The sequence below is a fragment of the Mizuhopecten yessoensis genome, unplaced genomic scaffold (assembly GCF_002113885.1).
Source record: "Mizuhopecten yessoensis strain PY_sf001 unplaced genomic scaffold, ASM211388v2 scaffold10929, whole genome shotgun sequence".
Taxonomy (NCBI): domain Eukaryota; kingdom Metazoa; phylum Mollusca; class Bivalvia; order Pectinida; family Pectinidae; genus Mizuhopecten; species Mizuhopecten yessoensis.
The window spans coordinates 285,612-300,308 of NW_018408792.1; the positions used below are offsets into that span (position 1 = coordinate 285,612).

General features: G+C 34.7%; 1 protein-coding gene across 1 annotated transcript; it reads left to right on the forward strand.

Moving 5' to 3' along the window:
* Positions 1–6,804: 6,804 nt before the first annotated feature.
* On the forward strand, positions 6,805–13,978 carry LOC110463797. The gene is made up of 4 exons (XM_021518659.1): positions 6,805–6,893; positions 11,078–11,270; positions 12,615–12,769; positions 13,649–13,978. The coding sequence occupies exons 1-4, from the start codon at positions 6,839–6,841 to the stop codon at positions 13,915–13,917; spliced, it is 672 nt and encodes a 223-aa protein (XP_021374334.1). The 5' UTR covers positions 6,805–6,838; the 3' UTR covers positions 13,918–13,978.
* The last annotated feature ends 719 nt before the right edge of the window (positions 13,979–14,697 follow it).

The following is a 14,697-nucleotide window of genomic DNA, read 5'->3' on the forward strand; positions in this document are numbered from 1 at the left end:
TTGTCTAAATAATATACCAGTAAATCAATGTATTAACCATATTTCATTTGATACTGCTAATGCAATGTGATGAACATATTGAATATTTCCTAATAATGTTAATGCAAGGGACACATTCAACGCCAATCAGTAATGTGATATATATGCAACATTTGGACATGAAGTGATGTATAAGGTAGCAGTATACAGTAGCGTACGGTGGTCAAGGGTGATATTTTTGTGCAATGAATAACCCCTGTAATATCACATGTATCAAAATAAAAATAAATAAATAAACAGCACTAAAAATGGCATAAACACGATGAGGTGGACTATGTGGGTTTTATATTTAAAAAAAAACAAATAGAAATAAAAATCGAATTCGGTTTGAGAATACATTTTTGGCTATTTACATGAAGTCTATTTTTGTACTCAGCACATGTGTACAAATTTTAAAAAATCCAGTTTAACGACCTATGCTAAAACGTAAGTATTTCTGTTACTGAGTAGGTGATATTTAATTTAAGACTGGTTTTAAGAAAACAAAATACTGCTTGCGTGGGTCACATTGTCATGTTTTGATGTGGTAACCATGGTTTTCACAAGTTCCAAGTCTGAAGAAAACACTTTTAAAACATCTAAAAAAAGATGTATTCAAAATGTTGCTCATAAATATATATATATAGGTGCGTTGTGCAGGATGAATCCACTATTCCTGTGTATCTGCTACCATACTATAGGGTCAATGAAATGAACATGTATTGTTTTGGACACTGATAATCTGTAATTCAATGATAAGAAAATACTGGTTGATGCATCCTTGACCCTATTGAAATATCCTATTAACTAAGTAGTTATGACTGGCGATCACGAGGTAAATCAAAATAATTTTAGGGTGATAATCCTAATGTATCTGTATCCTTAAAAGTTTGTTATTTATGCCATTTTATTGAAACAGTTAGCTCTTTTCTCCTGGTTTATCCTTAAAATGCAAAGCTGTTTATACTCATTGGAGGAGTAAGCCATTCCGAATTCCATTACAAAATAGTTACATCTAATAATATATTCGTTTCTGTTTAACATATCTTTTATTATAGTTCTTTTTCAATAACCACAAAAAACGTGTTTAATCGTTAATATTTTGTGAAATATAAACTATCAGATAAATTAAAAGACATCTGCAATGCAAAACAATTTCATATTTTTACAGTCATCTATGTTTATATGTTATATTTATACTCTGTTTGCTGTGATATCATAAATGCAATTATGCATTTTCTATATATTTGTTACGAACAAAAATAGAATCATATTATTACTTATTGTATCTATGTTTGCTCATCAACGATATTTTTTTCTGTGGAAACCGAAGTGTTATTCAAAGCACTTGGTACATTTTATCCCACCCTTCACATGTGTGTCTCCCGTTTTAGATCAGCTTGTCACCCCCTAGGGGGAGAAAGCCTCGTGCCGATTAGCACGTGTTCAATTGTGACGTCATTAAAATGTGTCACCAGTAATTGTGACGTCATCAAAAGCGAATAGCGATATGCATACCCGACATGTTTTTGTTTACAAACATGACAGCCTACTGTCGGTGGAGTTGTGACTAAAATAATAGGATGGGAGAAACATAACCATCCCCTACTTTGAGGGTGTAACAGAGAAATCTCCAGCCCTCGGGGTGATTCTTTTGGTTGTCTAACCTTCGGCAGAGCCTCGGGTTAGACAACCAAAAAACATCACCCCTCGTGTTGGAGATTTCTCTGTCTCACCCTAAAGGTAGGGGACAATTATATTAGTCATCACTAGCTTTAATTCGTAGGCTAGAATAGTAAATCCGTCAGAAGTTTTCTCGTTGAATTACCAATTTGATTGAGTTTTTTCATTTTTATTTTTAATAGATGCGTGTGAATATATACTTATTGTTCATCGTTATTAATAAATTCTGAATAAGAACATCGTCAAAAATTGTTTTACTTTGGTTCATTATTTCTAAGTTCTGATATAGAAGTGCTAATTCACTGCAGTAATTTATAAGAACATATGACAATATTTTCTCTGAATCTAATTTACGTGGAGATATAGCAACAATATATTAGCAAGGGAGCTGTGTATTTAACAAAGAATTGTGTAGTATGAAGATATACGCAAGTATCTAAGGATATGGTATTTTGTTTAGTGCTGAGGAGAGGGTCGTCTTATTCTCAAGAATATAGCATATCATATCATATATTATATAAAGCATATATTATGTAGCTTATTGACACAAAAACTAATTCATTGTAACAAAATTAATCTTTAAATGGAGCTACTGACGTCATTTGATAATAAATAAACAAGTTCTTGCAAAGAAAAATATAGAATAAAATAACAAATTTGTAAGATCTACCGCTAGGCCTTTCTGCCTTCTAGGGCTTCTTCAAAATCGTTATTTCAATTTGTTGAATCATATTGGGAATCGTTAATACTGCATTAAATTAGTAATGTTGTAGTTATTTTGTTGCGGCGCATTCAGCCTAGGAATACATACACATCAGTGTCTCAGCTGACAGCTTGATCAACATAACTCATTACACTGTTGGGTAAAACTAGCACTATCAGAAACAGAACTTTGTAAAATTTACCCAGTTAGTTATACATGCTAGATTAATTAGTTAAGTGCGATATTCTAAATCATTAAAGTTTTCGTGGACAGAACTAAATTACCGTAAACATTAGTGATCAGTGGTAGAAATATTTTGATACTTAGACAAATTGAGTATTCCATGCGCCGTTTTTAGCTAAGGCGTTAACTGCAAGCTATTGGTATTACTTCAGTTAATGAGCTAGGAATATTCATAAACGCTGTTTCGAGACATGCCTCCTGTCGGGAGAAAATTGTAATATTTGAATCATATGTAACAGGAGAGCGACACCTGGTCAGCTCTCGTTGTTGTCCGGGTTTTAGGATTTGACGACAAAGAGGTTATTGCAGATAAAATATCTATTTATTCAATAAGACATAAGACAAAAACATAGAACAAACACGATGGAACACCACACTCGCTCCGACCCTGCAATACACTCACTCACAATCCGTGCAGTAACATTCATAATATCTCTCCACCCATATTGCTTACCTATCCTAATATCCCTATAGGGACCACGAAACAACTCAAAAATATATTGTGGGTTTTTCCCTTTTGGGCAGATGATTTAATAGGAAGGTGAATGCCTCGGGGCCTGCTGATTGGATATTTAGGTGGCAGTAGTTTCAAAAGTTGTATGTGTTGGTTGAGCAATATACATGTATATAGATGTAAAATGTATAAAAAAAAATGTTCTGCTTTTGTCTGGGGGAGTTTATTAAGTGTGTAATTTGTTGTAAATTTTGGTAATTTTTTGTTGCCGAATTCAATACAAAATGGAAAGATGCAGAAATTGACGTTTTACAGGCATACCTGGAAACCAGATGATGGGACCCACCAGCATATTTCTGGTTGTGAATCTAATCAAGGATGTGTTTCGGCCATTTTTTAAGTTCTCAATTATTGACCCAACCCCACTACACAGTTCTTTAATAGCAAACCCCGGTCCATGGTTCACATGATACACCGCCCTATGAGCTCTCCCTGAAAAGTTACGAGTAAAGTTTACACGTGATGGGGGAGACTGCTTCAGCCGTCTGTTCTCAGATTCTACCTTTTGAGTCGACAGGTTCCTCAGGGTCATTTCCACCAAGGAGTCACCGAGACAGGCCTTAACGTTGCCTCTCCACCGCTGATCATGAAATCACTTGGTAAATAAACGTTGTCTGTTAGCAAGTTATTTCTTTTCTTCCCTGCACACACTATTAATTTGGTCCTGCACTCACATTGCACACCTTGGTAACACTTCACGATTACTTCACGATTACCTCCCTTACACCATGGTGCAGCCCTCTCCTATCACTGTATTTCATCTCAGCTGCTGTTATGTAAACATTATGTAATCCTATCATGGTGGTGTTGTACTGTTTGTACAGTTATTATTCTTTACTTTTGGTTCAGTTTTTTGCTCTTTTCTCTAAATAGTTGCTGGTGTCTTGAATATTTTACAAAAAGTCCAAAATTAAAGGGGTATAGGTCTGAAAATTGAGTTATCTCCCCTGATCTTCAGACAATATATTATTTGTTTATATTTCTAAATAGTAGACAATATGTTATTTGTTTATATTTCTAAATAGTACAGTACCTTTACTTTAATAAAAACTCAAAACCGTGAGTGTAAATAAAATGTTTATTAAGATATTTAAGTTTACATTTTAAAATTGATTCAATTTTCCTGTCTTTTCTAGCAGGAATCTCCATCTTAAGTACCAGTAGAAGACTTGACCTACCAGACCAAGCCTTGGAGCCAGACACTTCTCATTTTTGTATCATACCCTATGGTCCTGGCTGTTTCTAAAAATGGTAAATTTGAAAAATATGTGGCATCCTATAGGGACAACGGAACCAACTCATGTGGATTTTTCCCTTTTGGGCAGAAGATTTAATAGGAAGGTGAATGCCTCGGAGCCTGTTGGTTGGATATTTAGGTGTCAGAAGTTTCAAAAGTTTAATGTGTTGGTTGAGCAATATATATAGATGGAAAATGTATAAAAAAAGTCTACGTTTGTCTGGGGGAGTTTATTAAGTGTGTAATTTATTATAAATTTTGGTCATTTTTTGGTGCCGAATTCAAGGTAAACCAGTGTGGATAACCCCATTTAACCAGGACAGTGGTAAACGTTAACACTATCGTCTATGGAAAATCATTTGGTTCTGAAGTCCCTATATGAATCTATAATGCTGGCTGCATGGACCGAAATCCGTACCTGTAGTGTTCAAGAAGAGGTGAGACAGAGACAGCACAACTGATGCCTAAATGTCACCTCTCTGACGCTCACACGTCAAACACCTGCATTTATACACTTCTTTACATCGCATTACGAATTGGCCAATCAGAACCCTGGTATAAATCATCCTGGCTGCTTCAACAAATCAGCAGGCGATTCTCTCCAGTCTACGGAAGTAGCCATATACTAATCCCCGGATGATATACAGGTAGGTCGTAACACAGTTCATTTAAATACAACAATAATCAACCCAGACATAAACCACTTTATACCTAAACTCCATGTATTTACAGGTTCAGTAAATCACAATATATTCTGCACACAATCCATAAGATAATAACATACATCATCTAACATTACAATGTACAATATATGTTCTCCTGACATCCTCGATCACACATAAACCGGACCTACTGTCTTTATTATGTATTACTTTGGAGTCAAATTCACTTCAATGTTTTGTAAATAAAATTCATTTCCTTGGTAGAACGTTTGATCTTATCACAACACCGTATTCTCCTGGAAAATGCACCCCGTTTCCATCAATCGGGAACTGCCACTTGACTGTAGGTCATGCAAGCTCCACGTAACTTCCGGTAAAATACTTCAGTAAATGAGCTCAGATATTCATAAACGAGACATACGCCACCTACCGGTAATAATGTACGTTCCTAGAATTACAAAATAAGCAAACTTCGTATTCTGCTAAAACAATACACCGTAAATTTCCTTTTGGAACTGACGCTTGATTAGCCTTTACACAGAAATACTGGTCACTTATTGGCTGAAATTGATGACTTGCATTCACACCTCTGTCCTCCTCCAGTGCCATATTACTGCCCAATTTAGCATGAATTCTAATCTGAAAAAGGGATTTTTCCCCCTTCGCAGTTTTTTTCTTTTTATCCGTTTTCATCATACGACATTAAAAAAAGATGAGGTGACACAAACACCTGCACGCAAGAGTTGGAGGAGAGGTACTAAGTATTTATTTATTAAATTTGAGGAAATTTGCCAAATTAGAAATTGATGAACAAGAAACTTGTAACTCTTTAGTACATATCATAAAAAGCCAATGTGGGGTATAAAAAACACGTCATATTATGAATAAAANGGGGTGTAGAGGGGGTGTATTTTTGAAAAGAAATGTTATAAGCTTTACTGGATCGAATATGAAACAGTTTTAATCTAAGATGGCTGACTGATAAGAAGGGGTCGCAGCGTCCCCTGAAATTAACTGACCAATCAGCTGATCCGTGACCTTCATCCTCTCAGAAATTATAAGGGACTACTAGTTACGTCGCAAGGAACATAACTCTTACTGGTATGTATCAGATATATTATATTTATAATGATCTTGTTAATTATTTCCGATGCATAAACATGCAACTATTCACTATAACAAGAAACGACACAACAAAGAATAAGAATGAAAAAGGTCACCCTCAAAGAAGGTGACTAAGTATTTATTTATGAAATTTGACGAAATTTTCCGAATTTGAAATAAAGCATAAAAATACAGAAATATAATATACATGAAACTTATAACTCTTTAGTACATATCATAAAAAGCCAATGTGGGGTTAACAAAAAATTACTGATTTCTTTTTTAAATATCAGGACCGAATTGCTCATTATATAAAACGAATAAATGACCACTTGATGAAATCTGTGACGGTCTATTTCGACTTCGGAATAATTTCAGATTTTTTTATTAAATGTATTACGGAAGGAAGCAGAGGAGTAATCTCTTTTACATTGATCCTGGACATGCGCACATTTAACTTTCATTTTATGTAAACAACTTTCACAACGCGTAGCTAGGCTTAGAGACAGTACGTTTTCGATGACACTTTTATGGTGCTGATAAAGCATTTAACATTGTATGTATAGGATAGACATGTTATGTAATTGGTAACCAGGAAATTATGTAACCCCCGATAGTCTTTATTAAAATAAACGAACAGAGCCACACAAACGTAGTGTAGGGTGGCCGTCACGATGGGGTACTGTAGTGGAGCATTGTTTATACTTATTGTGCTGCTGCAGTTCCGCGGTGAGTTAATTAATTGTTTCTTTAATATTTTCTTATATGAAGATCATCTGTGTGTCAATCGTTTTGGTCAGTTATGTTGTGATCATCTTGTTATATATTTTCTCTCCCATGGTAAGATCTGTTTGACGATACATTTGTCCAGCGTTTCTGTCCACTTTCCATTGGTTAACATCCTTAATGTAAAAGCCATTGTATTACCCACCAACTTTTAACATTATGTTACAACATATGGATATTAAGTATATCGTCGCTTATCGGGAATTTAATTTCGACAAGTGGAATGCATAAACGGAAATTTATTTAAGACAAGTAGAATGCATACATAGAAAATTCTTTGCTTTTTTCTGACGAGTTTTCAATCACAAAATGCCCTCTTTTTATATGAACTTTGAAAAAACGCTTCCAAAACGAAGAAGCCCATGGAGGTTTTAAATAGAGTCAAGGTTTCGATTTGCTTGGAAACGGTTAAGTAAAATGATAGTGAGCTTTATAACTATTTCTTAATAAGCTTGTGCTACTTTACTACGAAGTTTGATAGCTAAGGAATTGATAATGTGATTCATGGTAAATATGTCCAGGAACCAAATGTTGTTATGATATCAAAATTCTTTCATTCCTTTAATTTACATTTCTGATGCACTTGATTTATCGATGCCGGTACGAATAAAGGGAGTTTAAGTAGCACGAGTGCTTGGACAAGTTCGATAACCATCAATATCCGACAGTAATTAGTGAAAGGAACGAGCTTGAAAACAACCATTGTCCGTCTGGAATTAACAGAGATGTGCCCATATGTTCAATTGCTGAAATGGTGTCCTCCAATACCGAGTTATTTTCAATGGATTGGCTTCAAACTTCATAAAAGGTAAATAACCGCGAGAGCTTATATGATTCCGATAACAACCAATAACATACTTTTATTTACGGAGTAATGACCATTCATACCATTACCAAAATGGTGTCCGCCCAATATCTAGTATAATGTGTATAACAGATTAACTTCAAACTTCTTAGGGAGGTAACTTTCCACGAAGGCCCGGACAAGTTGGATAACAACCATTATCCGAGTGTAATTTTTGGAGTTATGCCTCCTGAATTAGTGGAGCCAGTGTAATCACAAAACTGACCATAAGTATTAGACTTATTTCCCTTGCATTTATTAATGCAAATTGCACTCATTGATCTACCAGGTACATGTATTTTGAATTATTTCTCCTTTAACATCAATTAAACACAAATATTACATATATTTCAACGATAAAATAACTGTTCATTCAACGTGTGACGGCCGTATTAAGTACCGCGTCGCTGTAACCTTTTTGGTATACTGTTTCCATTACCACATGTTAAAGGGACAGTCACTTGTGTGTGTATGTGTGAGTGTTACATGTTAAAGGAACAGTCACTTGTGTGTGTATGTGTGAGTGTTACATGTTAAAGGGACAGTCACTTGTGTGTCTATGTGTGTGTGTTACGTTTATCTTTCACGATACAAGGTGGTACAATTACTGAACTTGTAAGTCACTCTTTTCCAAGCAAAGAGTGACTTACAAGTTCATTAATATTATTGCGTTCCCTATAGGAACATATATTTATAGACAACAAAGTGGTACAGTTGTAGACGCTGCGGGTGGATGTTTTAGTTCCCGAGACTTGCTGCAACCGTCATATCCACAGCTATCTTGTTTGAGCAGTGGCACGGTTCATAATATACAAATTTTATTGATTACTAAATTGAAATAAACCAGTTCTGCTCTTAATTTGAATTTGATAAATCCAAAGGTGTGACCCTAGCATCACCAATGAGTTTTATGATGAAATGAATATCTGATACAGTGTCATTCAATTTTGAAACACAGTTTCTATTACCAAGTTTTAATAGTACAGTCACCTTTGTGTGTGTTACGTTCACCTTCCAATCCAGGACCTAGCAACAGCATCACTACAAAGTTTAATTTATAGAATAGTACACGTACTTGTACGACTTTATCATCTAAAAATATTTCTTTAACATAAATGCTATACATTTTAATGATTATTTTAAGTAGCATTATAAAAATACTTTAAGGGTGGCCTCAAGGCGGATGGTTTACAAACTACGCCTGTTCTATGTAATGCGGTTCGGCATTGTATCTATAAACAATATGCTAAAGTCACATCTGTTATGCAGAAATATCTTCAATGAGTCCAAGCATACACAATCAGTAGTTCCTGAAGTAGATTTCAATAAAATTAATAGTGATTTGCGACAAATTATTTATTTACTGATCACTGTTATTATTCTGTGTTATTATACAAAAGAAAACCGAAGTCAAAGAAAACAAAGGGAAGATTAACACGAATACCTTTGAAAATAATGGAAGAGAAGAAGACCGGGCCTGTATATAGATATGATTTATGAATACGGACAATGTATTCCGGAACAGTAAGCGATGGAGTGATACGTTCTGCAAGAGAAAACAGGTGGAGGTTAAATGAAACTATTAGGAAAACAAATGAGCATAACTGAAACGGAGCACATAGACTTTCACTTCGACGTTCATCAACCTACATCTCTCGAAACTCCTGTATTAAAAGTTTGACAGTCAGCATTCGGCATCTATCATGGATTGTATGGTAAAAGAATGTCTATATGTTAGTTGCAACTAGCTAGCCAATATGTTGGATTCTCAGAAAGCTTGTGCTTAAAAAGATTATTGAAAACGTGTTGTTTAGTAAAGATAACGCAATCAACTTATTTGAATGGTTTTATAACAAACGTTCCATGTACAAGAGAACGTACCTATTCGAGATTTTGAAAGGTGTTTAACTTTAAAACTGTATTATTAAACTACATAAAAAAGACACAAAATAGCATCATTACAATGTGTTATCTCAATTTGCGATGATTATAATATACAAGTATTATCTAAATGTGAAAATTCACAGGTTATACTTATCAGACAACTATATTTACCTATTGTTTACAATAGCTTTCTCATCCTAATCAGCATGAAAGGGTTATTTAAAAAAAAAACACTTGTAAAACTTCGGATGTTTAAATAAGTCATTTAATCTTCTTCAATTAATTCCTGTCCACCATGTACAATAATGTTATGCATAACTACTTCTTACGACATACTTTGTAAAACTGAAAGTTCTAATAATCTTGAATATTCTTTGCAGCAATTTATGGATTATGGTTATAAAATGTTTAAGCCTATGCATGGCGATTAAATATACATTGTATTGCAATCTTATAAACCTTAGAGTTTTTATTTATCACCTATTGTATACAGGTTTGTTTCATCCTATATTTTAAGTTGTCACCCAGATCTATCACCAGTTACCTGGTATCATGAACAATATTCATAGTTTGTATGTGCGGACTCAACGTTTTACTTTTTATATTATACTTGTTGCCGTTTCAACTTACCGTTGTCGAGCAGTAATGAACAGCCTATGTTCTTCGATACTCTTTGGAGTTATACCATGTTCAGCGCAGAGAGCACCCGAAGGAGACATAGTTTAATATTATATGTATTGATAGTTTTGTTAGCTTTAATAACTTTTGATAGCTAAAAGTACTGTATTTGCGTACAGCGAAAGCGTTTGTCTTTAACAAATAAACTTTCGCTTGCTTTATGGAAAAGGGGTGTGAAATATGATTTTTTTTACTTAGTTATTTTTATATTTTCCAAGTTCCGCAATTATAGATTCTTTTCCTCAAGACTTGTAGGTGTTTCATCTCCTTGTATTTTTCTGTGACTTCCTGATATGAGATAAGACATGAGGTCACTGAAAGTCAACTGCATTTTATCTCTTTATCGGAATTTTCGATTCAATAGAAAATATATTTGTGAAAAAATGCCATGGTTACAGTTTATTTCAGTTTGAAATAAATGAAAGACGACCGTACTACGTCATATACCATCGGAGAGCTAACAATGGACAGATATCAAATGCAAAGTTACATGATTCAACAATTTATTGATACTTTCAAAACAAAATATCTCGTTGGTTGTACTTTGTACATGACCTGACATAGAAATACTAATATGTGGGCCGACCTGTTAAAATCAGTTTCGAAAGCTGAGATTAAAGATTTTACGCCTGATATCACACATACTTTAATATACACCAATAAAGTTACATTATTTGTGTATAATATTGCCTAATATATCATAAACCTTTATTTGTGACAGGGATCATATCTTCAGCTAGCATCTGCTACGAACTTCAGTATGGCTACTCGTACTACTCGGGCTCTTACTACTACTACTACTACAGTTACTATGACTACTGTTCCTACGGTTGCTGTGGTTACACTACCTCCCGATACTGCTGTACCTCGAACTACTTGTACGACCCCACATACTACAGTAGTGATGATTCAGTGTAAGTATTTTTTATAGAAAACAAATATGAAGTTCAGGCGGAGCTTACTTTAAGAAAAACAACTATTCTAAACGCCCCTCCTCTGTTTGAGACAGCACTCTCTTCCGTAAGACGACCGTGTGTCATAACAGGAAAGTAGGATGATTGTGTTATTTATAAGCATACCTTACAGACAAAGATGGGGTCCATTGTTTGCCGACGTTTTTTTCCTTCATATTTTGCAACAACATTACCAGATTGCAGGACTGTATTGAAAATTATGGTCTCAGCTTCCTAGGGTCTGATTTGGTCAAATTGAAACTCCTTGAAGTACTACTGCTCAGAACATGAAGTTATACTTATTCAAGAGCCTGGGAAATCGCTATTTTAATCTAAAGCTGGTTTTACCTGTTGTAATGCTGTTGCTAAGGTGTAGTTTAAATACCAAGTAAGTACATATTTGGTATCACAATGGTCAACTACACTTTAGCATCGTTATAATGCTGTTTCTAATGTGTAGTTTAAATACCAAGTAACTACATATTTGGTATCACAATGCTCAACTACACTTTAACACCGTTATAATGCTGTTGCAAAGGTATAGTTTTAATACCAAGTAAGTACATATTTGGTATCACAATGCTCAACTACAGTTTAGCACAGTTATAATGCTGCTAAGTTGTAGTTTAAATACCAAGTAAGTACATATTTGGTATCACAATGCTCAACTACAGTTTAGCACCGTTATAATGCTGTTTCTAAGGTGCAGTTTTAATACCAAGTAAGTACATATTTGGTATCACTATGGTCAACTACACTTTAGCACCGTTATAATGCTGTTAATAAGGTGTAGTTTTAATACCAAGTAAGTACATATTTGGTATCACAATGGTCAACTACACTTTAGCACCGTTATAATGCTGTTACTAAGGTGTAGTTTTAATACCAAGTAAGTACATATTTGGTATCACAATGCTCAACTACACTTTGGCACCGTTATAATGTTGCTACTAAGGTGTAGTTTTAATACCAAGTAAGTACATATTTGGTATCACAATGCTCAACTAAACTTTAACACCGTTATAATGCTGTTGCTAAGGTGTAGTTTAAATACAAAATAAGTACATATTTGGTATCACAATGCTCAACTACACTTCAGCACCGTTGTAATTCTGCTGCTTAGGTGTAGTTTTAATACCAAGTAAGTACATATTTGGTATCACAATGCTCAGCTACACTTTAGCACCGTTAAAATACTGTTGCTAAGGTGTAGTTGATCATTGTGATACCAAATCAGACCAGTTCAAAAGTGAATATCTCATTGAAGAAAGCGAAAATGTCTAAAGCGCTTTTTTCTGTTGACAGGATTGGTGTAATCGTTGGATCTACTCTCGGAAGCATAGTCTTCTTTGCAGTGATGGTAACTGGGATCTGTTGTGTCTGCAAGAATATCAACAAAAACAAAGTTAACGGTGTCATGGTAGCCCCCGCATCAACTGGGCCACAGGGTGTTGCTATGGGTATGTGATTTACAGTATTTAAATGGATGTACATGTCCACTACAAGCATTACCATAAGAAATTGGGTCAGCGTAGATGAGCATTTTGGTGACGTTAGGCTGTTACAGGAATCTCGTTTACAATTACGACACAGGTCAATACTAACTAAAAATTTAGAATCTGAATGGAAGTTTGTTCAATGTTCATTCCGGTATGAATGCAAACTGGTAACATCCATGTTTCAATGAAGCCCGCCATCACTATACATGTAACTAGTAACATCGCTATTACAATAAAGCCCGCGAGGGCTTCAAAGAGTTTACATGTAACCGATTTGCTTTCGTACCAGCATGAAAATGAAAAGAAATACCTATCCTCATATAAATATTCGTTTTTTCGTATTTTATAATAAGTGGCAAATACAAAACACAAGAGGGAACACGTTGTGTTTCGAAAGATAAAGCTAAATGCAATTTGTGATATTATTGATTGTAAATACATGTAGATAAAATAGTTTTCTGATAATAAAAATCCTTATTCGTCCGCCTTCCAAAATACCACCAGTAATTTTTTTGTGCAAAATTTAAAACGAAAACAAACGAAATAGTATTTTTCCCGGAAGATTCCTCGGAACACTTCGCGAATAGTCAATTCAAAGTCAATCACTATGTATTTTGAACACTTTCGCTAACTGCCTGACGACGTTCACTAAATAATTGGTAGACATTAGAGAGTTAAAAAAAGAATACCTCATTGTAATATTAGTAACAAAACTTTCGCTAAGTGCATGACGACGTTCACTAAAAAAATGGTAGACGTTTTAGAGTTAAAGAAAAAGATATTTCATTGAAATTATAAGTGACAGTTGCTGTTTTGTAATCATATTTCATTTATATGCAGTGAGCAATCGTATGAACATCCCCATGCAACAACAGATACCAGGACAGATTCATTGCTACCTACCGCAGGGTTACCAGGCGCCCCAGGCCTTCACTCCACAGGCCTTCCCACCGCAGGCCTTCCCACCACAGGCCTACCCTCCTCAAGTCTATCATTCGACAGTACCAGTAGTACAACCAGGGAATTCATCGGAGCCTATTGCACAATCGAGCAACATTCCATCTGCTTGGAACAGCGCCGAACCAGCAACAACCCACGAAAAGGACTAAAGTACTGGTAATGTGCATTCGTTACCGCTCTGATGAGTGCACTTGGAATGTCCCTGGACTGAAATATATCTCATACCTAACTATAACTTAACTCTATGTAATATTTCCAAGACTTAATATTTCAATAAATCATTCAGATTTCGTGAGATACAAACGTTTAGGTTATTAAGAAGGATACATATTTCTAACGCTTTATCATAGAAGTAGGCACTAGATAAGTGTGTGTTTGTGTGTGTTCTTGTTCTTGTTCTTTTCGCTGCTTCTAATCATCAGGAACGAGTCAATCAAATGGATGCCTTAAAGAAACAAATATTACCGAGGGTTGATATTATGTGCAAGAATGTTCCTGATGTTTCCAGTAATGATAATATAAAGCATAATACGTCAACAACTACATAACCGTAAACATTTCATGAACTTGGGTCCATATATACATCTCAGTAAAAGTTTCACGAGTAGCATATTTCAGGCTCACAAATACATTACATGAAATATTTCGCGAGCTATATATTTAAGGCTCACAAATACATTACCGTAAATATTTCATGAGTTACATATCTCAATTTCACAAATACATTACAGTAAATATTTCATGAGTTACATATCTCAATTTCACAACTGCATTACAGTAAATGTTTCACGATTTCTACATTGAACGTCTGCAAATGCATGTTTACATATTTCACATACACAAATACAAAACAAAAAATATTTCAAGAATAGTATATTTCACATTCACATATTGATCACAGTTAAGATTGATGATATACGAATTTTATG